Source organism: Papio anubis, chromosome 1 (genome assembly GCF_008728515.1).
Source record: "Papio anubis isolate 15944 chromosome 1, Panubis1.0, whole genome shotgun sequence".
Taxonomy (NCBI): Eukaryota; Metazoa; Chordata; class Mammalia; order Primates; family Cercopithecidae; genus Papio; species Papio anubis.
In genome coordinates, this window is record NC_044976.1 from 35056497 (window position 1) to 35082582 (window position 26086).

Here is a 26086-nt window from a genome sequence, read left to right on the forward strand (position 1 = left end):
TCCTCACTGCTCTCTGATCTACAGGACCTGTCAGCCCACACCCCAGTCTGGGAGCCAGGGAAGCTCTTCCACCCAGCCACATTCCTTGCCCAGAACACTCGCCCTTATTGAATATTTATATCTGTTCATATGTTCACAGATAATTGCCCATTTCTTCCACTACAGTGTAGGATCTTGAGGATCAGGGAAGGGATCCTGCCTATTTTGTTCACCCCTGTATCCACGGCTGCTATCATGGGGCCTGACTCGATAGATTTATTGAAGAAATGAATAAATCAGTCACTGGGAGCACTGGAGGTTTAAAAGAGAGCCCCCCATCAGGCGCTGTCTCAGGAGTGCCACCCTCCTGAGTTGGCAGGGCAGGGAAAGGGGAGTAGGGGAAGAGGGATAACAAGTCAGAGAGAATATCTGTGGATGACCTGCCAGCTAGCTGTCAAACTCAACAATTAGCACTGTGGCCATTGATAATGTTGGAAAACAGCACCCTGAAAAGCCCACATATATCTAAATAGATGGGGAACAGGTGCTAGAAAATTCATGTCAACCAGTGAGTCATGTCCCTGTGGTTGGCACACAGGCCTCCTGAGCTGACGGATGTCTGACAGTGAGAAAGGGCGGGTGTGCCTCTCCCAAGCCTGGGAGAACTGCCTGGTTCCTGAGTCCCCATGGGGACCAGCCTGCGCCTGTCTCTTAGGAAGGCTCCATGGGATTTCCCTGCTTCAGGGCACACTCCAAAGGATGCACCACAATCTCTATCACCATCTCTAAAAGAATCCCCTCCCCACTCCCTACATGTCCACAAGGGTGCTGTCTGTCCAGGGCCAACCCCAGCACAGTCCTGCCAGTGCTCCAGGACTCCATGCACTCAGCTACAGCCCCAGCCAGGCCCTGACCAGGTGGAGACTTCAGCAGCCTCCACCATCCACCCAGGCATGTGTCTTAGACCTGCCTGGGACATCTCTTCCTCATTCTTCGGGTCGCAGCCTAAGAGTCACTTCCTCAGGGAAGCCTGAGGCCTTTTCTTCAGGGTTATACTCCCAAAGCCCTCTATCTTCCCTCTATCTTTGCAGCACTGGTCAAAATCTTAATGAAATCTCACTTGTCTGATTCACTGTTTGTCCCTGGAGGGTAAGGACCATGTCTGCCTGGGTCACCCCTACTCCCTAGTCCCCAGGTCTGGCACATTATCAGTCGGGGCTGGGCTCAGACCCCTCTCACGCAGACTTTCAGATCCTCTGGCTCCGGCCAACCTCACGCAGGTCCAATCTGACAGCATCTCAATGCCTGCCCAACTGGCCACCTCTGGCCTCCAGCCCTGTGGCTTCTCATAGATGCTGCTGCAAGATCCCGATTGGCTCCCATGCCCACCATGCCAAACCCAGAATGCATGGGAGTCAGGAGCCAGTGGATAAACCTGTTTTCCCTTTCTCTGCTTACCCCAAGAGATGGTCCTGAGACACACTTTGCAACGCATTTCCAGGGGGCAGACTCATAGACTGAGAAATTAGTCCCCCTCTATGGCAACCAGCTCAGTAACACATCCTTATGTTGCCTTCTTCCTTCCTGCTCCACATCCCTTGCCCTGCCCCTCCTTCTCCCCCTGGCATCACTACCCCTAATTGAGTAATGGCATAATTCCCTGCCTCAGGCTCTGCTCTGCAGGCTCCCAGGCTGAGACATTGCTCAATAAAGTTTCGTGGAATTGATGAAAGAACGAATGATCCTCAGCAGAGGAGTTTGCATGTTTCAGCTGCTCCTTCTGACCTCAGTTTCCCCCAATACTCCCTTCATCCCTGAAGCCCTCTTGCTCTCCTACACCTGTTTGTCTGGACCTGGACCCCCTGCCAGGCTCTTTCCAGGCCTTTCCCCAGGCTGATCTCTGCTCACTGAATTCTGGAGCTGACAGTTCTGCGGTGACTCTCCATGGGGCCCCAAGTCCCTCCTGCACCCCTCACCTGTTTCCCTGGTTTCCCCAGACAGACCCTGGAGACATCCCGAGCTCCCCCAGGGCTCCACAGTCATTGCTCTGGGCAACCTGGCTGCTCCAACAAGAGTCCAGCTTTGCAGTTTCCCCTGCCCTCAACTGCCCTGTCCCCTCCAGGATTCTGACTTGCCCTAGGGGAGCTCCCAGCAAGCTTTGCTTGCAAGTGTGCTGGCCCAGCCCAAAGAAGGTAGCTTGGGCAGAGCATTTCCTGGCCACACAAACAAGGGTGTGAGGCTCCTCCTGACACCCATACATGCGGGCCAGAACCCAGATCTGCTTCCAGTTGGAAGATGGTGGGCACAGTGGGCAATGGGGTCATGGCCTTGACATGAGACCCTCCTCTCACACACCACGGCTGGGAAGCTAGCTAGTCATGACCCCACAACCACCATGCCTCTGGGCAAAGCATGCAAGCCCATGTGTTCACCCACATATCCCTCATTCAGTGAGGATGCTCTGTGTATGTCCAGCCCATGCCAGGTGTTGGGGCAGCAGCCAAGTTTGGCCCATCAGGTGCTCCCCATCGGTAAGAAGAGTCACACAGGGAAATGGGCACTTCTAGCTGTGCCAATCTCCCTGGTCTGCACTCAGTGTTACTGGGAAGCAGAGGGAATGTGTGGGTGGTGCAACTTCTCCATAGGAAAGTGTACAATATGTTAAGGCTACCCGTGATGACTCCTTGTCTCCATTGTGTTCCATGCTTCATCTTGGTCCAGCCCCATCTATGAGGCAGGGAAAACTTCTTATCTGGCCATCCATACTGCAGTGAGATGTAACAACTTAGAGAGAAAAGAATGAATTTTCCGAGGCCTGCAGAGCTTTTAGGCATCCCTATTAGCCTTCCTCCTGCTCTGATGCAGGGGGCTGGGAGAGCAGCCAGGACAGAATCCTGGGTCTCCGAGGGTGAAATTTGAGAACAGGAGCACTCAAGGACCCTGCTGGGGCTGACCTTGTACCCCCAGGAGGTAACGCTTGTGCCAACTCGTGGATGCTCATTCCTCATCTCCCTTGACCTTGCGGCCAGTGACCCTACCCCCTTTCTAGTAGCCTCTCCTCCTTGGGCCTCCTTCACCTCACGCTCTCCTGATTCTCCTCCTTCCCCTCCAGCCTTGCCAGCCTAGGCATCTTGTGGCTTCCACCCTTTCATCTGTGCCATTCAGGGTCCCACCCCAGGTCCTTATCTCTGCTCTCCCTGAGCAGCTCTCGTCTCCACCTCCCAGGCTCCCTGCAGAATGTGCTGATGACTCCTAGAGCTCAGCCTCCAGCCCTGCTCCTTCCTCCAAGTGCCCAGCCACAGGGCCAGCCATCTACGAGGACCCCAATCCCAACACATCCCAAATGGGTCTCACTATGTTTCCAAATCCTCAAATTTCTCCAGGGGGCTTTTGATGTGAGCAGGACACCATCACCTCCTTAACTGTCTGAGTAGAATTCCATGCCCTGTCCGTGACGCCTCCCTTATCCCTGCCTCCTCCATCCAACCAATCGCCAGCCTCATCGGTTCCACCTGCTTGTCTGCTGGCTGTGCATCAACTTCCCTCCTTTCCTAGAGCAGCACTCTGAGTGAGGCCACCATGCTCGCCCTGCTCAGGTCCCAGCAATGGCCTTCATACTGGCTCAGGTTTGGCCCAGCAGCAGAGTGACCTTCCTCAAGTGCCAAGTTGATGTCACCCCCTGGCTCCACTTCAGTGGGCTCAAATTCTCCACAGCCCTCGGGATTAAAGTCCAGTTCCTCGGTTCAGCACCTGAGACTCTTTGAGGCCTGCCTCTTTCCCCCTTTTCCAGCAGCAGCCCTCCTCTTGGCTCCAGGCTCTCCACTCTAGGGGTTCTGCCTCTGCACTCTCCCTAAGTGGGCTCCTGGGCACCTGGTGCCGGGACACAGAAGCTCTGGATGGCAGATGGGGACTCCCAGTGTCAGAAAAGGCCAATGCCCCAAGTAAAGTAAGAAGATGGCACCTTGGTGGGTGCCTCAGTTCCCTATGCGTCTGATCAATGTGAGTCAGCTCCTCGAGGCTCCCTGTTTGGATCCAGTGGGGGTAAGGTCTAGGTCCTGGACTACTGTGGCCTGGCAGGAAGACCATGGGTGAGGGGCCACCCTCCCACCGCCATCACATTCAATCTTGGACATACTTTAGATAGGGAGGCTGTCCCTGGAAGGAACAGTGATGAGAGGGACAGCTTCTGTGTACTGAGCATTTACTGAGCACCGGGAACTCGGCGAAGCATTTTGGTGCCATATCTCATTAAATCTTCCCACCAATGCTGGGCAGGAGGCTCTTTTATTGTCCCCATTTCGTAGATATGGAAATGGAGGCCAGAGAAATGGAATAACTTTCCCTCTGTCAGCTGAAATGTGCTGGACCCAGAATTTGAACCCATTTCGGTTAGATTCCAGAGTCATCAAAACACGTGGGAATAATTTAAGGCACGGATGTGAGTAGAAGATTTTTGAAAGAGGAAACAGACAAGCAGGCAGTAAATATAGAGAGAGCAAAATTTGGAAGAAAGATGGGGGATGGAGGGAATAATCGCTGCTATGTCTGGTTGTGTTTGTTGCCCCTATAGTTCAAGGTGACTTGCGGCAGGCGAGTGTGTCAGCAGGAGGCGATGCATCCTCTAGCTACCCCATCCTTCTCTGCAACCCTTGGAAGACCATGGGGCATGGGACGGAGGCGAGCAGGGAGTAGCCAGGAAGGGCTTTTTAAGTCCTGCTGGTCAGAGACTCCACCCAGGGCCTCCAAATGGGCCCCGGGGGGCAGATACTTACAAAGGTGGGCATTCATCATCTTTATGCCTACATTCAGATCCCTAATAAGGAAGTAATAATATTGCCAAGCCTTTACCATGCTTTCTATGGGCTAGGGAGAAGACTAATTATCTGATGACACTAATAAATGGTTATGATGTTATTAAAAATGGCACCAAGCTAGGATGAATAGGCTCATCAATTGTAGGGAATCTGGCTTAACAAGGTCTCCTGCATGTCCCGTCTGGCCTGTAACCCTGATGAATACTGGGCTGCCCAAAGCACTGCCTGGCTGCTTGGAGGTCGTGGACGACACTCCCTCCTTTTCCCAGCTGAGGGTCAACTTAGGGAGGTCAGGCTGATGCTGGGCTTCTCTGATCATATTCCCTTGCAAACAGTTCTTCAAAGCTCTCAGGCCCCTGGAGATGTTGTGAGTGGTGAGGGTGGTCCAGCTCCGCTCACCTCCGCACACAGCCTCCACCTTCCGCGTGATCCTCCTTCCCACTGCCCAGCTTGCCTCTGCAAATGACAGCCTCAGAGCCTACCCGGAGCCCCAGACTCCAAGTCCCACTCATAAACGCAGGGGAGTGGATAAGATGGAGATGCCTCTGGGACCTGCTGACTAATTTCCATAATAATTATAGTTATTACTAATAACGGTGACAACACCACTCCCTTCCGTTTATATTGAATTCTACAATCTAGAAGCTGCTTCCCCACCAGTTGTCTCCTCTGAGGCTCACAACAAGCTGTGAAGAACACGGGGCAGGTATTATTATTCTCACTGTCAGGTTAGGAAAGTGCAGCTCAGGGAGATAAGGGGACTTCCTGAAGCCCCCTCCCCAGCCTCCAAGGAATAGGTATAAGGATAAAAATAAAAATAATAATAGTAAATACTGACATGGTGCTGACTATGTAATACACTATGTTAACTTAGTCCTCCCAACAATCTTACGAAGTAGGTCCTATTGATATCATTTCCCTTTTACAGATGCAGAAACTGAGACACAGAGAGGTTAAGAAACATCCAGGAAGGCACAGCTAGTAAGTGGAGGAGTTTGAATCAAACCTGGCTCAAGTTCACGCTCCTGACCATTTAGGTCTCCTATTAGACTTCCACAGGAGCCCAATTTGCTGGGGACTAGGAAATGACTCCACTGGGCCAGGCTCCAGCCTTCATGCCTTGAGCTCCAGCCCCTCCCCACTTGTGACCTCCAAGGTCTCTGCAGGGCAGCTCCCCTCAGACAGAGGCAAGGGAGCTTAACTGAAGGCCCCGATGCTGCCGGCTCCCATCCTGGAGAGGTGAAGTCATAATAAACCTTTGGCTGGTGCTCTGTGCGTTGTGAAGATCTCTGCATGAACCTTCCTCTGTCCTGCCCCTGGGGTCAGGATGGTTCTTTGTAGAAGCTGGAACACAGGGCTACAAGGCAGGGAGCCTCCAAATTCTGGCTCCACCACTTCATCTCTCTCTGCCTCAGTCTCTCCATCTGTAAAATGGGTGTTAATAACAGTACCTGCCTCATTGGGCTGTTAGAAGGATAAATGGGAGAAGGAATCTAGGGGTCCAGTATGGATCAGGTCCTTGAATTCAGCAGCAACTCCTGGATAGAAAATGCTGCAGTCAAGTTGAGGGCCCTGAGCTGAAAGGCAGGTCATGTTTATTGTGTGCCAGGTAAGCCTGTGGAAATGGTGCCGTATTTAATTCCCCCAACAACCACAGGAGCTATGGTAGTTGCTAATTACTCCTATTTCAGGCAGGGCATGTTGGCTCATGCCTGTAATCTCAGCCCTTTGGGAGGTCAAGGCAGGAGGATTACTTGAAGCCAGGAGTTTGAGAACAGTCTGGACAACAAAGTGAGACCCTATTCTCCACCAAAAAAAAAAAAAAAAAAAAAAGCGAGGTGCTGTGCCTTGTGCCTGTAGTCCCAGCTACTCAGGAGGCTGAGGCAGTAGGATCACTTGAGCCCAGCAGTTTGAGGCTGCAGTGAGCTGTGATGGCACCACTGCACTCCAGCTTGGATGATTCTGTCTCTAACAACAACAACAACAACAATTACTCCTATTTTAGAAATAAAGAAATTGAGGCTTAGTGAGATTGATGAACTTACCTGGTCACACAACAAAACAGAGGCTTGAACCCAGACCTGCTGGGCACAGCCTGGGCGTCTGACAACTATGGTGTGTTTGCTCACAGCATCTTACCAGGGTCCCTTTTACTGAACTTACCCTGGGCCCAGTCTTGTGCCACTATGACAACGGTCGCATGAGGAACGGGTATTAACAGGCCCAATTTACAGATGGGGAAATTGCTCAGACAGGTCGAGCAACTTGCCCTGTTCACAAAGCTAACGAGGAAGAACTGGGACTCGAGCCTAGGACCTCCTGATTCCTTCCTTGCAGGGGTGTCCCCAGCCTGTGGCTTCTCCCTCTTCCTCCCAATATCCCAAGAAGCCCAGGACCCCCACCCCCCACCCCCACACCTGCCTGCTTGGTCTCCCAGCTGTCTTCAGTCCACTCCTGATCCCAGGCAGAGGAAGAGGCTAACTCCTTGGTGCTTCCAGCCCGGCCCTGCTCATCCCTTCTTCCCAGCTCTCAGCTTCCTGGACTCCCACTAGACCCGGAGTTACCTACCCAGGTTTCTCTCTGCGTCCCAGAATTTGGTGAAGTGTCTTGTGTGGGTGCCTTGCCCCATAGCTGCGGCATCCTCTGGTGGCTTTTAAAGGAGCAGAGGATACCAAGAAGCTGCAGGCCCCCAGAGCAAGTTCATCAAAGATGCCAGTGGGGCTGGCTCTGAATCAGATGGGTGCCAGTGCATCTTTGTGTGTATGGAGGGGAATGGCGTTGGGAGCATGAGCAAGGCAGCCCACAAGAGCTGGGGTGCACTTCTTCAGCTGAGGTCCCCCAGTCCTCAAGGTCATAGCATTCATCTCCATCACTCCTGTCCCCAGGGCCTTCCTCTGCCAGGCTGCCCAGCCCTGTGGTGCAGACAGCGCTTGGCCGAGCCTCCCCGGGGTCCTGCGCCCTCCCGTGCTCCCATCCACGCTTACGTGGTCGATGAGCTCCTTGACCATGCCGTTCCACTGGCCCTTGTCGTCCTGCGCCCCGTACTTGCCATCCTCCACCAGCCGGATCTCGTAGGAGAAACCAAGGATGTGGGCTAGCTCCTTTAGCAGGTCGATGCAGTAGCCCTCGAACCGGTCATTCCCGTACAGCGTCCTGTCTGACTTCCGAAACATGACGAAGGGCTCCTCCTGCAGACACAGATGGGCAGGGAGTGACGAAGACTGAGAGGGTAGGGCGGAGGCAGGCTTGCACTGGAGAGTCAGGGCTAGGACCTCTGCTCATGTTTTTATAAACCACTTAGAGTGGCTTAGATAAAGGACCCGTGAAGTCAGGAGCGGGAAAGCACATGTCTTGAGAGCCAGCTGGGGGCCTCCCAAACGGCTACCTGGTACGGGGTGGGAGCTCAGTAGGCACTTCCTGATTTAACTGCCCAGTGGTTACAGAGCTAGTGAGCGGTGGAGCAGGGCTTTGAACTGGAGACTGATCCCAAAGCCCATGGTCTCTTTGCTGCACTAGTAATAGAGGCCAGGGTTCTCAGCGTGTGGTCCCTGTACCCGCAGCATCAGCATCACTTGGGAACTCGTTAGAAACGCACATTGTCAGGCCCCACCCCAGACCTAACTGAACCAGAAACTCTGGGGAGAGCCCAGCGATCTGTGTTTCCATCCTTTCAGGGAATTCTGATGTCCACTCAAGTCTGAGGACACTGCTGTAGAAAGCCCTTCAGAAAGCCGTCTGCTCTAACTTCTCTTCCAACTCCAACTTAAAAGATTAGATTTACACGCTGCCGGATGCTGTTCTCTCTTTCCAAGAACCTCCTCACTCCCCTGTGTTAGGATCCCAGGGGAATGATTACTGGTAACAGGGACAGCTCATTGGTATGTGGCTGTGCTGGGCATTGGTCAATTAGCAAATGAGTTTATGCCCATGGGGGGCCTAGCACAGAGTCCAGCAGAGCCCCAGAGCTCAGCAGACAGGAGCTGGTATCGCTTCATTTCACCTTAATGTCAGTCCTCTGGGGTGGGTATGAATAATCCCATTTTATGGATACAGAAAGTGAAGTTCATGAGGATATGTGACGTGTGCAAGCCCCCCTAGCTGTCAGAGAGAGAAGATCTGAATTCCGGTTAGTGTGATCCCAGAGTACAAGTTCTGTGCCTGAGGCCCTGAGACCTACAGTGCCCCTCCCTCGGAGGTAGGTGATCCCCAGGAAGACACTTGTACATCAGAGATGCCTGTCCCATGCCAGACCTCCCATCATCCACCCCCACCACCCACCACAGGCTTCTTCCTTTCTGGGTGACGGGGAGCCTGGGACGGGATTTGACCAGAGCATGACTTCGTCTGATTTCTCATTTAGAAACAAACCCCTGGCAACCCTGCAAAGAATAACTGGGAGAAGAGGCAGAAGGGCCAGTGGAGAGAGGCGATCCACTTCATCCAGTTGAGACATGCAGCAACTGTGGGCTCTGATGCAGCAAGGTCCCCAAATCCAGGTCAACACGCAAGTCCACGCTTCTGCCAGCGCCGTCTACCCGGCTTCACTCACAAAGCCCCATCCCGCGTCCGTGATGGATGCACTGAACTCCCAGAAAATTCAACACAATTGAGTTCCTACTCTGCACCAGGCACTGATTTAAACTCTTTGTCACAGACTGTTTGATTTAAGCCTCACTAGCTTGCAAGATAGTAACACTGTTCCCATGTGATAGATGAAGAAATTCACGCTCTGAGAAGGTCAGTAAGTTGCCCAAAATCACACAGGAGCTGAACTACAGAGATGGGATCCAGTTCCAATCCTTCCCAGTCAGCTGCACCTCTGTCTGGCTTGGCTCTCCTGTCTGTTCCCTGGGGTCAGACATTCCGGAGTTAATCTGCTTTTCCAGATCCCCAAATCAGGTAAAGGGCTGCCATCCTAGAGGCTGTTCCTGGACAACTCTAGTCTTCTTCTGACTCACCTGAACCTCCTTCCTTCGCCCCCGTCCTGTTCCTGCCTATAGCTCCTAGGCCTCTTTCTGTCAGCCAAACGTCCCCAGACCTGCCTCAGCACCCCCATGTAACGGAATGCCTCAAGCCTTTAGTGACTGTGTGACCACGGTTAGCTGACAGAATGCATGGAAACCAGGAAGCTCATTTCCGCATGCCCAGATTAAGGCACATGCTTAACTATGGAGGCACCTCATCCTTCTTTTTTTTTTTTTTTTGAGACGGAGTCTTGCTGTGTCGCCCAGGCTGGAGTGCAGTGGCCGGATCTCAGCTCACTGCAAGCTCCGCCTCCCGGGTTTACGCCATTCTCCTGCCTCAGCCTCCCGAGTAGCTGGGACTACAGGCGCCCGCCACCTCACCCGGCTAGTTTTTTGTATTTTTTAGTAGAGACGGGGTTTCACCGGGTTAGCCAGGATGGTCTCGATCTCCTGACCTTGTGATCCGCCTGTCTCGGCCTCCCAAAGTGCTGGGATTACAGGCATCCTTCTATCAACTGGCAGGGTCATTCCCTTGACCTCATAAACCCCTGGGTGGGATGGGCAGTGGAAGGCCAGGTGAAGACCCTCGTCAGAGGTTCTAGGAGCAGATGATCACCAGCAGCCTCCTGCTAGGCTCCCGCTGTGGCGGCAGGCTTGAGTCTTTGGTCCTCTCTCCCAGCAGTGCTACTTCTCTAGATCCCATCCTGATCCATGCTTGATCCACTGGAACTTTTCAACAGTCCTTTGGGATGCTTCAGGGAAAGAGTTGGTGGGAGTGGAGCAGTCTCTGAATCCCCAAGGGATTCCTGACTATCCAGGGATTCTGAGAAAACCACTTCCCAGTCTAACTGGGTAGGAAGCTGGACCCTCGGCTAGGTGCCATGCTTAATCACAGTGCCTCTCTCACTCGCCTTCCAACCAAGTAGGCAGCTCAACAAGGTTGGAGAAGAGTCCAGGTGGGGCCTGGGAAAAGTGCTGAGGCTGGAGGATGGAGGACATTGGCTGGTTCACGCACTGCCTTCATGCAAATTCATCTCTGGGCAAAACTCCTGCATCCTGGCATGGGGCCTGGCGAGCAGGGTCTTTTGGTTGATGCTCTTGTGCAATGGACAAGTTGCACCACTGCACCTGGTGGCCCTGACTTTAGCTGATGGAAAGAATTAGAGAGAAGGTACCATCTTTCCCAGAGGATCCACCAACCACACATAGAATCCTAGGCAAAATTCACCTCCTTCTGTAAAATGGAGAAAACAATAGAACCTGCCTTACAAGGTGGTTGTGAGGATAAAATGAGTCAGTCTATGAAAAGCACTCAGAATAGTGCCTGGCAACTGTTAGCTGCCATTATTATTATTATTATTATTATTATTATTAATCATCATCATCCTTATCTTTTTCTTGTATGCTATTTGGCCGGTTACTGCAATGACCTTTGCAGCCCAGAGGCCACGCCCAGTGTCTTCAAAGGTTAAACTCATGGCTGATAGTGGAAAACCATTTCAGGAAAGGTCCCTGAGACAGCTCACTTCCTGACCCTGTCTTCACGCCCCTCCCTGGCCTGATCCTCTAAAATTAGCACTTCATTTGTGAAGTCACCACAGCCCCAGAATCTATACATCTCCATATAAATATGCTGCCTTCAGAGCAGCTGTAAAATGCCATTAATTTCGGGAAGTGCTTTGCGGATGGCATACATATTTAACAGCCAAAGCCCAGAGCATTAAAATGGTGCTCGCCTTAGTAATGTGTCTCTAGACCTGCAACATTTCCTAGGGGGTAATTCTGAACTCCGCCAACTACTTATTCATGGACTATTTCACAATTTATTACTGGAAATGTCCAGACAGCCAATTCACAAGCTCTCTCGGCTGCTAATCGATTGCTCAGTGAAGGTGCCCTCAATTTCATAACTTCACGCTCTCCTATTGCTCTGGGAGAACAGCCGTAGGAACAGGGGTAATATTTCTCTTCAACAAGTCACAGAAAACAGAGGTCCAGAAAAATAACCGTTTCTGACTTACCATTGCTAGGGCTCTTGGTCTGGTTTCTCTCTGATCACTTACCCCAGCGTGCAAGCCAGGCCTAGTGCTAAGCCTCTCCCAGTGACAGGGCCCATGGAGTTGGAAGAGGGAGACTTGGGGGTTATCCTCAATTCGGGAAGGATCCAGGGGTTAGCTACCTGATACCTGGGTTCTGAAGCTCCCTTCTGACAGGTAATGTCAGCCCACAGTCACACATGCACGCATAAGTATACACAATGTCCTTGGCACAAATGCACCACATTTTCAGATGTCCTGTCTGCCTAACCCTTCTCAGACACAGAGGCCAAGGACATTGGACCTGAGGTCTTGGCTTCAGCCAGTTAGAACCAGCACACAGTATCAGGAGTCCTGTTCTCCCAGCAGGAGGGGCCTAGAATGGTTCCCAGCCTGGGATAGTTCTCCCAGCCCACATTCCAGCCCCAGCTTTTTCCCCTCTCCTGCTGCTGGGTGCTGAGTGTTGGGCTTGCCTGGCAGGCAGTTGAGCCTATGTGGGTCACGATGTGCACACGGCACAAATTCACTCATCAGTTAGTATCCAGATACCCGTGTGTAGCTGGTCCCACACCCACCCACACACCCGCAAGCATGCCCACACTGTGGCTCACATCGGCAGCCAAACGAATCTTGAACCTTCAAAAGCTGGGCCCCGAAGAGTGGGCCGGGTGTGTTTTCTCAGTGTGTGAGCTGAGGTTTGGGCAGATGAATTTTTCATGAGCTCGTGGAAGAGTGGAACCAGAACAGAGGCTGGGGCCGGGCGGCGAGAGGGTGGGGGAGGGCAGGCATCCAGGCTCCTGCTGCTGCTGTTTCGATCTCAGGAATGGGGAAGGCTGCCAGTGGCTCTGAGGGGCCAGAAAGGGCAGTGCCAGGGCTCTGTCCATCTGTCTGTCCAGGGTAAGGCATCTTTAGCACCTAACGCTGGGAGTTCAAGAGAGGGGAGAATAGTAGGTAGGTTTGGGGGCAGCTCACACAGAGCTGCTGCTTTCTGCTACACCAGATTCCTGGGAAAGAAAGGGGAGGAGAAACTCCCCCTCATCAGGGGTCTTGGATCCAGGCCCTGTTCCCTAGAGGCAGAGCAGTTTGATGTTGTGTACTGGTACCTTGGGACCTGCCTGTCACTCAAAGTGCTGTTGCCCTGACAACATCCTCCCAGACAGGCTGGGGCTGTGCTCTCAGCAGGAGGTGCTGGCCCTACATTCAGGCTGCCAAGCATGGGGCTGGATTTTCAGCCACAGGGACTGGGGCTGGGCCAGGCTGGGCCACTCCCTGTCACCTTTTAGCTGTCCCAGAGAGCCTAAGCCTGAGAGCATTCCCTAGGGCTCCAAGGCATGCAGACCATGCTGAGCCTTTTGGGAATATTCTCTGGAGCATCTGGAGCAACTCTAGTTTCAGGGGGCCCTAGACCAGTCCTTGCGTGGGAGCGAGCATCTCTTCTCTCCCAGGAGACTCCGAGGACACTTCCGGCTAGACAGACTTTCTTGGAGGCCCATGTAAAGACTGTGTCACATCCTCTGTCCCCATTAGGGATACTCCAGAGGTCATTCCCTTCATTCCCCTGCCTCCAGGAAGAGTAGGCTTCTCTCACTGCCCCATAGGGAGAAGCACACCTCACCCTCCAATGATCTCTGGACACTGGGGATGGAGAGAGCTGAATCATCAGTCACCCCCAGGCCATGTGAGTATTTGATACTACATCATGGGGTTAAGATGGTCAGTGGCCCCATCCATGGGCGGCAGGATATCTGCTTCAGGAGCTGAGACCATGGCCAAGGTAGAAGGTGAGGTGGTGGTTGATCTGGAGTTCTATATCTCAGTAGGAGACTAGAGCTATGAGGGACCCAGGAGGCTGCAAACCCTAATGCCTCCAAGGGCCAGCTGAGAAACACAACTATAAGAAGCAGCCCAGTGTAAACAAATAGGGAGGGCTGGGGACAGAGTGAGGGACTGTGGTGAGCCAGGGAATGGCCATGAACCTGGAAAGCATTCAAAGGCAAATTAAGTTTGTAACACAACAGCCTGTGTTAGAGATCACCCCTGTGGCCATGGGCAGGGGTCTTTGGTGAAGTTCAGGGCTCTGCCTATGGACAGAAGTGGAGGTTTTCTCAAGATCTCTCACTCTGCATGCTGTATTCAAGCTGAGTTCACTGGGGACTGGATTTGTAATCATAATAATGAATAACAATAGCAGCTGTCACTTAGTCACTTAGCACTCTGTGCCACTTTATTAATCATTCATCCTCTGAACTCTACGAAGTAGGTACGACTATTATCACCTCCCTTTTTCAGGCGGAGAAACTGAGGCACAGGGCGGGTAAGCAATTTCTCAGGTTCATAAGGCAAATCAACATCAAAGCCAGGACTCCACCCCAAAGGTCTGTGTTTTTGATCATCAAACTGTTCTTTCCTCATGTCCTGGTGCCACTGCCTGTCCCAAAGAGCTGCTGGGGTTGTGTCTGCCCAGATGCCTTGCAGCTGAAAGGCTCTGGGACAGATGGAGCTGTGACCAGGCTACGGGCCAAGACAGGTTCTCTCCTTTCATAGCCCTGGGGTTCCTAGGAACCAGCAGGATACTGGGAATGCAACCTCTGGGGACTCAGTGAGCACAGCAGGTCAGGGATCTTTGCAAGAAGCTGCAAGTATTGACAGAGAAGCTGTAAGTACTCACAGGTCAAGAGCATGGGGTGTCTCCTGGATTCTGCCTCTGCTTATGTAGCAAAAATCCCCCGTGCCTCTGCAGAAGGGTTTTATGCCCTTGAAATCAGGCTGCTGCCATTTTAATAAAATTTAACCCCATGGTCTTTCAAGGTGCTTATATTTTGTATCCTTTTGGTATATTATCTTTAGCTTGCCTCTTACTGTTCAGAGTATTGTTTTGTGACTGAATCACCTTAGCTCATTTAATCATCTCTCTTCCTAATCTCCGAAATCATCCTAGTTTTACCTTTTTTTTAATCTTGCCTTGTGAAAAGTGTTTTATTTATATCTCACATTTTATGCAGCTCTGCTTTTAATCTTTTACCACCTTTTTATTATTTTATTTTTACCCTTTTATATTTTAGCTTTGTCACACTTTTATCCTTTCGCTTTTTGACATTTGGGTGTTACATTTTTTACCTTGTCTAGTCAGAGCTGTAAATTATTTAATTTTTCATCTTTCTTACTATCTTTCCTTTTTATCTCATTCCTTATCTTCATTTTCTCTTTATTATTTTCCTTTTAACCTTTTTATTTTGTTCTCTTTTTAACCCTCCTTTATCTTTTCTATTTTTATCCACATCAACATCTCTTTAATTGCACATTAGTCTTCACCCTAATCCCTTTGCTCTTGTTATTTGTTTATTTTCATCCTTTACATTTTTACATCACAGTTTTTTTTTTTTTTAACCCTGTTCCTCTTGAGACATTTTGGCTTATTGGTTTTAGTAGACTGATTTTTATATTTGTTTAGTAAACAAAGTTGATCAATAAAGACCAGCAGGATGTGTGGTTTTAGGGAAGATGCTAGTAGGGGTCTTGCTCCAAAGAGGGGGGCAGGTGTCCCCCAAGACCACCTCCTCAGGCTCTGTCAGCAGCTTTTCTGGAGCTACCGTGAGATCTCTCTCATCTTTAGCTCAGATCCTCTCAATCATCCTAACCCCGAGGGCTGATGGTGAGACTCACAGGCTAACATTTATCTCTGGATGCCGACAGGATGCCTGGTATCTGCCGCTCCCTGGGCTACCTGGAAGAACGACTTTTCCCCTGTTACTTCCCTTCCTGTTCCATGACATCTGCCACCCAGCCACCAAGCACATATACAGTGAATCATCCCAGGGAGGAGGACCTAAGACCACCCAGTAGGGCATGGTTCAGCTGCCTCTGGGGACACGTGGGTGAGAACAAGCCCCATCTGAGCACCGTGGAAGGGGCCAGGTATAGGGTGACCAGTCTGGCCCTGGTTCTGCTCCAGGGCAGCCTCACTATATCCAAACCAGGTTGAGCTCCCTTTTGTGTAGAGGATTGACCCCAGCATGTGGTCCTTATAAACATATTTGCTTTATTATAAGTAGGAGCTGACTAGAGCCAGCATTGTCCTCAAAGGGTCTTCAGTCATAATTCACCAGGCTGTGACTGGGCTGCCTCTCCCCAGGATGGCCCGACTTGAGCCCCCAAAAGCAGGGCTGTGAGGATCTGTCCTGAGTCTCTGGATACCCCTGAGGCCTTCCAGGAGGGACAGGCACACATGGAGTGGGCACAGCACTGGCAGCACAAGGAGGCCAGCAGCCTGGGTCTGTTCTCCTGCCCACGTGTGAGCTCAAAGGCGCAGAGAGCCCATGGGAGGCCCCCAGAGTTGCTTCTTGGGTTGAAACGGGTCAGGAGAAGGCGGTGCTATTCAGTTGGGGAATGGAGAGAAGATGGGGTGTGATTCCAGTCAGGGGGTGTGGTGGTGGTTGACAGCTCTCAGAAGGGTCACCGTAGAATGCGGCATGTGTACAAGCTCCCAGCACCTGCTGGGCTCTCGAGGTGTGGCCACAGCACCCACCCCAGCTGGGGCGACTTGTAGGAAAAGTTTTTGCATGGGAACTGGGGTGGGAGAGGCGGATCCTCACTGAGGTTGCAATGGGCAGTCAAACCCCCTTAATTCCACTTAATATCCAGCGTGGTTCCTACTCAGACGTCAAGGAACTGGGGAGTGAGTGGGAGTGAGATGCAAAAACACAGCAGCTTCCGCCCGTGGCAGTGAGCAGCACTGCTGCACTCCAGCTGCTCTCTGAAAGCTTTCTACTAACTCTAAATGTCTCCACCTACCTGCAGCCTCCATCTTCTGGGTGGAGGGGATAGAGGGGACTCTTCAGCCCAAATGGCCACCCCACCCCCAGGTTGGACAGTCCTTCCTGCAGGGGCTGCAGGCTCTTACCAGCACTGTGGTGACAATGAGTGATCTGTTTGTCAGAGAGTCGGTGACATTAGGACCTCGGCCTTTGGCAACCTCTGTGATGTTGAGCCCGTCGGCAGGACTCCACACTCCAACCTGGATGGACAGACAGACAGAAAACAGGGTGTCGAGTTCTTGGTCTACCCATCCTTCCTCCATATCGACAATGAGACCTTCATCTCATTCCCATTCATCATGAGCCTCATCGTCATGATCATCATCATCATCACCACTGCCACTGTGTTTCCAGTTAACCGCTCTGGACAACATCCCTGCTGCTCTCCCTCCTCTCCTGACGAGGGTCCCAAGGTGTTGAATCCCCGAATTCTGCCACCTCCCTTGACGGCAAGCCCATCACAGCTGAAGGGAAAAATGCAGAGAGAGACAGCAAATGCGAAGGCAGCCACAAGGGTCTCAGGGCTGAGCAGATGCCAATCAGGGGCTGGAGGGAATCAGGGGTCTATGGTCAGTTTCAGGTCCTGCCTTGGGACACAGTCTTGGTGGCTCTTTGGGGGTGGCAGCACAAGGAGGGAATGGACCTCACTGGGAAATGCTGCTGGGTTTGGAGGCGGTTTGCTTTGTGGTTTTACGTTTAAAACTGGCAGACATCCAAACCGAGGTGGAATAATCTCTCTCCCTACCGCATCCTTGTGGATATTAGGCCTGAGGCTGGAGGTAGAGAAGGAAAGGTCAAGTTTAGAAATCATCCTAAAGCCCTGGGCCTCTTGAAGATCATTTTTGACCCAACTCTGGCCCGCTCTGCCTGATCTCAGCTCCTCTCACTCAAGGAAGGTTTCTGCATGCCCACTCTGTCCTTGGCCCAGTTGGGGGGTACTCAGGACACTTAATCAATTAAACAGAGAGGCTGAATGCAAACATCCCATTAAGAGAGCTGTGCAGAGCAGATAGCAGAGAGACATGTAATTATGCTTGGGTAATTCTGCCTTAATCCTCCCAAAGCCACCGGTTGGAGCTGGCTGGATCAGCTATGACCCGGCTTAGCAAACAGAAGTGATAATATGAGAGGCAGAGTGGCTGTGTGTGGGAGCTCAGCATCCTCTCAGGGCAGGATCCCTGCCTACGTAGACCACCCAGGGCCATGAGGAGAGGAAACAGGCAGACGGCATCAAAGAGGCTCTTCTTTTAAGTGGGCTGAGCTCAGAGCCAAACTCAGCTTGAGCGTGCCTAGCAGAGCACCTGGGTGCAGGAGGTGCTTGGCAAACATCTGTTCAGAGGCCACATGAAGAGCACAAACCTTCACTCCAGCAAGCATCTACTGAGCTCCGACTGCATGCCCTGTTAGATTCCAGGTGCTATGGGGATGTGAGGCCAGTTAGGACTGAGGAGGACCAGCCTGTGGAGGCTCTGTGCTCACAATCTGGGTGGCTGTGACCCGGGGCTTCTGGTGAGTGCCTCTGGCAGGCTAACCTCTGCCCAGGGATAATAGAGCTTTTCTTGAGTATTAGCTATGGCCAATTTGAACCAGCTGCCTGGAGGGCTGTTTGGAGAAGATTGTTGCAGGTGGGCTCAGATGGAAAGAGTACTCGAATGACGGATTATTGATGCCTTTTATGGCACGGGGCGGGAAGTAGTGGCATACGTGCCACCTAATTGCCCTCCCTAGAATTTTAGGTTATCCCTAGAGATGGGTAGCTGAGAGAGCAAAAGTGGGACAGCTACTTGACTGAATACTGCATTCACTCTAGCACTGCCAGAGGAGGAAGTGTGCTCTCCATCACTGCAGGAGCTTAAATAGAAGCTGGACGATCTCTTGATGAGAACTCACAGAGTTTGTGTAGGGTTAAGCAAACTGGCCCCGATGATCTTAGGAGAGGAGGCCATAACCCCTGTTATTAAGGGACTGATACTATATATGGCGTAAAATAATTACAGAGTAATAGGGAGGCTTCCCCAGCCACCTCCTCCCCTACACAGTGGCTCCCATGAGTCGCTGGGAAAGTCGGGAGAGACTGGAATAACTGTGGCCACAGGTACAAGGAGGACAGCATTGAGCTAGGCAGAGCCAGGCCTTTGCCTGAGGGACAGAGGTCACATCTTGCAACCAGGGCAATTGTGTGGGCAATAGCCTGGAGGTACAGGAGGGAGGAAGTGTGATGGAGCCATGGGGTATGTTTCAGGGAGATGTGGAAACGAGGCCCAGAGAGGCCACTTGGTGCATTTCTTGGAGAGCTAAAGTTTAATGACTTGGCACTAGGGAGCCATGGGCAGTTTTAGAGCAGGGCAGAGCTGTGCTTGGGGAAGCCTCATCTGTGTGTATACTCCGGATGGCTGGAGGGCTCAAGAACCAGAGCGGCATGTTAAAATAATCCACATAAAAGGCTTGAACCTGGGCACTGCCAGGGTGGAGAGGACAGAAATCAGTCTTGAGGCCCAGAGGCATCTGAAGTGGCCCCTCCACTCCGCTGGCTTCTGCTCCCTACATTTCATAGACAACAACTTGCAGGGTTGTGGAGGTTCCCTTGTGGCTCCCAGGAACCCACTTGCTGGGGACAGAGTGTGGCTGAGCCCCCAGACGCCAGGTCCCAAGGGATGCTGTGAATTGAGGGCTCATATTAAATCTCCCTTCTTGGCCCAGTAGCCTGACATTGACAGAATATGCTGAAGGTTCCCAGGGACTGGGATTGGCCTTATTAAAACATCTCTATGTTAGCCAGATGGGAGGCCCCAGCCCCAGGCAGGCCTGCTTTCCTGGTCCAAACTCTCTGGAATCGCAGAGGCCTTAGAAGCCCAGAGCGAAGGAACTCAGAATCCATGTGCTTCAACTTCTTTCCAAGGGTAAGAATCACCTTCAGTCTCCCAGACAAGCAACGGCTCTATCTTTGCTTAAATGTCTCCAGTGACAGTGAGCTCACTACTCAAAGGGGAGACACTCTCTGGTTAGAAAGGTTTTATGTTTTTTGTATTCTTAAATTTTTACCCAAGAACATGTCTGTCCTTCTGCTCCATGACAGCCCTGCAGGGGCTCAGAGACAGTCCATCCACCCCATGGGCCTTGGTCATGCTTCCCAGGTTAGGCATCCCCGGCGACCCTTATGCACAGAGTGACACTGTGGGTGTCTGCCACAGCCAAGCCACTGGCTTCTGTACCCTCCAGTCCAACCAGGCCTTCCTGTTCTCTGACGGGTCCCCAAGAGCTACAGGCTACACTGGACTGAGTCAATCCCTGAGGGGCAGCTGGACTCTGTCTTGCCCCTTGCCTCTGGGCCTCTGCCTGAGGTCTGCCCTAGGAGATTTAAGAAGCCCCTGCTCCTCCGCCTGCCCTCCCTCTCCTGAGACCACGCACCTTCTCCAGGCCATCCTCTTTCAGGCTGATGATGTCCAGATCAAAATCCGTCCGCAAGCCACTAGTTTTGTTGAAAACAATTCGTCCAGTTAATCCTTCCCATTGAGCCTGCGGAGGGGAGAGGGCAGAGCGGCAAGTCCTCGGGCTCATAAATCATCATTCGGTACAACTGTACAATGCTTCATTTTAATTACTCCTTGCACTGATACTGTTCCCCCAAGACCATGATTAATTAATAATCACCTCCATCATTGCTCGGGCTGCGGTGCGAGCCAGCGATTTCCATAAATTCTATTATGCTCTTTAGCCAGCTTTACATTTGCACCTTCTCGTGTACAACATCGATCTTGGATGCGCTCAAATGAGTCCCTGCCCTGAAGTCATGGGAAGGGGGAGCCCATGTCAGATCCTGGGAGACAGGCAGGCAGGCAGGCGGGCAGAGGTGGGGCAGGCAAGGCCTGCCAAGAAGCAGAAAAGCCAAAGGGCCAAGCTGGCCTTGGCTGTAGAACCAGATGTTTGGCGTAGCCCCCTGAAAGGCAGGGGAGACTGAAATAACCCCCCACCCCCGCCTCCCAACTCCAGTCCCATGTGTGTTGTGGTTAAGAACTCCGGGGTCTGAATGCTGGGTCCAACCACAATTAGCCATGTGACCTTGGGTATTTCATTTTACCCCTCTGCCCCAGTTTCCTCATCTGTAAAATGGAACTAATCATTGCATCCATCTTACCAAATGCTGTAAGAGTGAAATGAGATAAGCCATATAAAATACTGAGAATGGTCCCTGGCACAAGATGAACCCTGAATACGTGGTAGCTTTTTTGTTATTTTTGTATCGTCATTAGCATCATTAACACACAGAGAGGCAGGCAGAGGTTGGGGCAGACCTAAAGTGGGAAAAGCTCCATCTTCTACATCAGGGGTTGGCATACTATGGCTGGAGGGTCAGCCTGGCCCCTGGCTGATTCTGTAAATGGTTTATTAGCTCACAGCCATGCCCCCGTGTTTACATACTGCTTTTGTGCTGCAACTGTGGAATTGGCTAGTTGCAGCAGAGACTGTGTGGCCTGCAAAACCTAAACTATTTTCTATGTGCCCCTTTACAGAGAAAGCTTGCTGACTTGATTCTAGATAGCATCTTTCCTGCGGGCCGAGAACATTGAGTCTACAAGGTCCTTTCACATTGTTCACGCCTTGTAACCTCCACAGCAGCCGTGGGAGGTTGGTTCCCACTTTACAGACGACGAAGCAGACCTCAAGGGGGTCATGGGTCGTCCAAGCTCAGAGTAGAACAAGAGGCAAAGCCAAACTAGAACCTGGGATCCCAGGGCCCCACACCTCAGTCTGGACCTGTTTCCCTCCTCCAAGAACTTAGGATGGCAGCTGGTGCACAGTTAAATACCCGAGCCTTCTGTGTCAGTGGCAAGAACAAGGCCCACACATCCTGGAGTCCTTGGGAACAAATGTGGGCTTGGGAGCAAGAGGAGGGGAGAAAATCTGGGAGCTCACACAGCCAGACTGGGCCAGAGAGAGGGTGGACGAGGGAGGGAGGATATCCGGAGAAGAGGCACGGGGCAATGGAAGGAGGTCTGAGTAGTGGGAGCCTGGTTCCCAGTCCTTGCTTTGCCGCATTGGGTTCCTAACCACTCCGAGCCTTGCTCCCTTGCAGATTCTGAATCGGGCTCCACAGCCTCTCCCTGCGGAATGCCCCCAGCACCCATGCATACACTCACAGTTCAACCCACAAGGTCATGGGTCCACAGTTCCCTGGAGTTTTATTGACAAATCCCAAATGAAAATCCTTAGACATCTCCAAGCACATGGGCAGCTCTAAGACACTTTTCCAGGCAAATGGGTAGGTGGGTAAATGTGCATAAAAAATCAGGCAGTGGGGCCATGCTTTGGAGGAGAGGAAGCTATAAAACCAAAGTGGTTAGAAAGTGGGCTCTGCACAAACAAAGCAACCACTCTGAGCTTCAGGAAGAGAGAAATTACCTACTTCACAGGTATGAAAAGGCATATAGAGCGCTGGGCACAGTGCCTGCATACACGATCACAAGGATGTGACAGAGGTTATTATTTCTCCTTCGTGCCTTCCCTCTGTTCAGCTCCCTTAGATTAGGGCTGGCCTCTGGCTGGGAAGGGAGGACCAGTCACTTGGGCCCTGGCCCAAGGCTCCAGTAGAAAGCTGGTCACAGAGGGCTATTATCCTTCCCCACATGAGCTCATTCAGTTCTCACTGTGACCCTGCCAGGTGGGCATCAGCATTGCCCCCATGTTCCAGATGTGGACACTGAGGCTCAAAGAGGGACTGAATGATGCAGGTCTCAAGTACTGGGTGGGACAAGACAGATTAGCTGCAGTAGCAGCGCTGAAAGGCCTGGGGTCGAGGCACCCAAGGTGGAGTTGGGGAAGCTTACATGGCGCCTAGGGAGCTGGGGACCAAGGGGTCGGGAACAGAGATTAAAAGATGCATCAGAGAAGGTAAAAGCCACTGTTTATGACTTCACAGGCAAGCTCAGCTTCCCTCAGGCTGGCTCCCCAGTCCCTCTGTCTTCTCTCCTCTGTGGGCCCCATGCCCTCGGGCTATCTCTTGGCACCCAGGGGAAATCACAGCAGGTGCCTTCAAACCTGCACTGTGAGGAAAGCCTTCCTGCCTGTCAGCTACAGAGGCATTAAATGCCAGCAGGTGCACGGCCTGTCTGTGGGCGGGTGGGCAGGGCAGGCCAGGGAGTGCAGACAGCTCCTCCCCGTGACATTTCCTGCGCTGCCCGCCCCCTCTAGCCACCGCTCAGGACTTGCTAAATGAAAGATGCTTCACACGCTCTGAACTCCGGCCTGGTATTTTCCAGCTCCGCTCAGAAATGCCAAGTCTTTAAAATGATTTACTGTCATGCAATCAGATGGGGAGACGGGCAAGTTGGAAATGGTATGAGGGAGGACTGTGCTGGGCTCAGGCAGGCATCTGAGCTTTGGTTGTGGCCAGCTGTGGGACCACAGGCACCACGGGGCTACTCTGGGCCTTGGCCACGTCCATGGACCTAAAATGGAGATAGGATAAATGTTTCTGAAAGAGTTCTGTAAGGGAATGTGAGCAGTGAGGGTCACTCATTGGGCCTGGGAAGGAGAACAGAGCTCCTCTTTCTATGGCGGGCAGTGGTGAATCTGCTCCCCTCAGGGACTCACAGCTGAGCCTCAAAATTTCCAAGGGTTGAGAGGTAAAGTGTGAACAGGGTGGGTGTTACTGAAACAATGTGGCCTGGAGATCTGGTAGTGGAACCCCATTAGCAAACAGGAAGGCACAGTGATAACAGTAGCGATAGCGGACGTAACGGTGACGGCAGCCAACCTGTTCAGCACCTGCTATGAGCCAGGTGCTGTCCCTAGTGTGACACACGTGCTGAAACTCACTAATCCTCAGAACAACCCGATGATAAGGTGCTATTGTTATGTCCACTGGATGGAGGAGGACACGGAGGCACAGAAAGCTTCAGTAGCTTGTCCGAGGTCATGCAGTTAAAAAGTGGTGAAGCTTCCAAGTCACTTTTGTCTGGCTCCTAAGGCTCCCAAATTTCCCAATTGAGCCAGAGGAGCAATAGGACCAAGTTGCAGCCTGGGACACTGAGACCCTCACAGTGGCCTCACACATGGCTGCTCAGCAGGAGGCCTGCTGAGGAAGGGGGTGCAGGGGGCCGAAAGTCAGGTCTCAGAGTTCCCTGAGAGCAAGCCAATGATCGCCCAGCCAGGGCCCTGCTCAGGGCATTGGACAGTGGGATGTCCTGTGCAGTTTTGAGGGATGAGAAGCTGGATGAGAAGGGATCATCAGGCCCTCCTATACCAAAACATCTGGGACTGGAGTCCCTTCTAGGGGTGAAGGAACTACAGCCAGACACTGAATTGATCTCTTACAATAACTGTGAGGTGGAGTTTGCCAGGTGTGGAAACTGACTCAGAGATGTCCCGTAACTTGTCTGAAGCCACACAGCTGCGAGGAGGTAGAGATGAGATCCAAAGACACATGTGTGGTGCCCTAAAGCCTGTATCTTATCCACACTGATTGTTCTACTGTGTGAGAGGAGCTGTACTTGGTCTCATCTGGAAGCAGCAATGGTGAACTTGGGACGTCAGGGGAAGCTGCCCTCCCTCAACCCCCTTCCAAGGTGGGGAGTTTCTCTGCTGTTTGCTCTCGTAGAGCTACCTTCCTTTACATATGGGATTCTCTCCATTAGTGCCGTGACCTGATGAATGCCTCCCTCTCTAGGCTCTGCGTGTGCACAGGCGAGTGAGTCTGTTTTAGCCCTGTTGGACCCCCAGGGCATAGCTGGGAGCCTGGAACCCAGTTGCCAGTGACAAAGTGCGATTGAATAAATGAGTGTGCTCCTAAGAAGGCAGCCAGCTTCACTTCTGGCCCACTGTGATTGTTACAGAGAGCTCATCTATCCTTTCCATCCGGAGTCCTTTCAGAAGGCTTCCCCCACGGCCCTTGGTGTTACCTTGGACATGGTCACTCCCTCTGGCCCAGGATAACTCTGCCTAGATATTGTCCTCCCGAACTTTCTTTGTCTATCATCTGCTGGGATTTGACTCTGGCCAGGTCCTGGGTTAGGTGCTTTGCACATAGTTTTTCACTGTCTTCCCAACACCGCCTGGAGGCAGGCACTCACTATACCATACTGAAGATCAAAGAGTTAATCATCTCACCCAAAGTCACGCAGCTAGTTGTCATGGAGCCAGGATGCAAGTTCCGGCCTTAATGTTCCCCATCCATAAAATGGGGACAATAAGCCCTGCCACCCAAAGCTTACGAGGACAGGGGCAGATGGAGAAGCCTTTGAAATAAAAGTAGGCACTGTGTGTTCCAAGGTCTTGGCAGCAGGACAGGTTCCATGTTCTCTGGTTTCTCTAGAATCAGCTCCATTGATGGGGTTTTTCACAAGAGAGCTGGTGCCAGCAGAGGTGCGTCCCAGTGAGGGTGCTGGCTGGGAAGTTGGTCAGTGGGCCCATGATGTGAAGATGAGTTTGTGGGGCTGATTATTATGTATTGACCCTCCTCCTGCACTAAGCACTTTCCAAGCAATGTCTAACTTCATCTGACATGCCCATGAGGTAGGTTATGCTTTCATATACCCATTTCACAGATGAGGTGACTGAGGCTCAGCAAGGCTCTCCAGCTTGCCCAAGGTCATACAGCCAGGAAGCAAACACCCACATCTGTTGTACTTTCGAGCCCATGCTGTATCCTGCTGGCACTGCTGACCACCTGCTGAGCACTTACCACGTGCCCAAGATGTATGCCCCTCAATCATACCATAAGCTTGGTCCTATGGAGCCCATTTTCACATGGGAAACTGAGGCTCAGAGACATGAGGCAACTTGCCTGAGGTCACAGGAAGGAGAATCAGTCCTACCTGACTCCCAGACCACTCTGCTGCTCTGCAGGGCCCACAGCCCCGGGGAGACAACCCTGGTGGGGGCTGCGGGGCACTTACCTCCTTGATGAAGTTCATGAAGCGGCCGCCAAAGCGCCAGGCCTTGTGCCGATGGCACTGTAGGGAGTTCACGGTCATCTGTGGCGCCCGCTGGTAGCACACGGACACGATGTGGACAGCGTCGTACAGTAAGGCTGCATCAGTCTGCAGGGAAGGGCCTGCCTGAGAGTGGCTCCCAAGGTCCTCTAGTCCTCAGCCCACCCTGTCCTGTCTCCCTTCTCCTCCCCTGCCATAGGGACATGATGTCCTGGTGAGCAAACAGGCCTGGAGGCCCTGGAGGTGACTCTGTCCACGCCTCTGAGGAGTGGTCAGGCTTGACTGACTCTGCTGCTCTGCAGACACCCTGAGCACCACCCTCTGCAGCTCAGACCTTCTCCTGCCCACCCATTCCACCCCACCTCTGACACCTAGGCCCTGACCACACCTTCTTCTTTCTGCCCCCTCGGCCTTCACACCTGTGTGTCACAGCCTGAGGTCCTCTGTGATCAGCATCTCTGGGCTTTATTCCTGTTCTCTGTGACCTTTTGCTTACATGTCTGGATCCCCATCAGATGGGGTCCCTTGGGGAGGGACTGTCTGTTTCAC

General features: G+C 52.2%; 1 protein-coding gene across 1 annotated transcript in view; it reads right to left on the reverse strand.

Annotated features, from left to right (window-relative positions):
• Positions 1-26086, reverse strand: part of GRIK3 (glutamate ionotropic receptor kainate type subunit 3) — a 238962-nt gene that overhangs the window by 37788 nt on the left and 175088 nt on the right. Inside the window, exons 7-10 of the mRNA XM_003891606.5 lie at positions 25502-25645; positions 20016-20123; positions 16694-16807; positions 7778-7981 (exon numbers count right to left, since the gene is read on the reverse strand). Of these exons, the coding sequence (XP_003891655.1) occupies positions 7778-7981; positions 16694-16807; positions 20016-20123; positions 25502-25645 (570 nt within the window). The remainder of the gene's footprint in view (positions 1-7777; positions 7982-16693; positions 16808-20015; positions 20124-25501; positions 25646-26086) is intronic.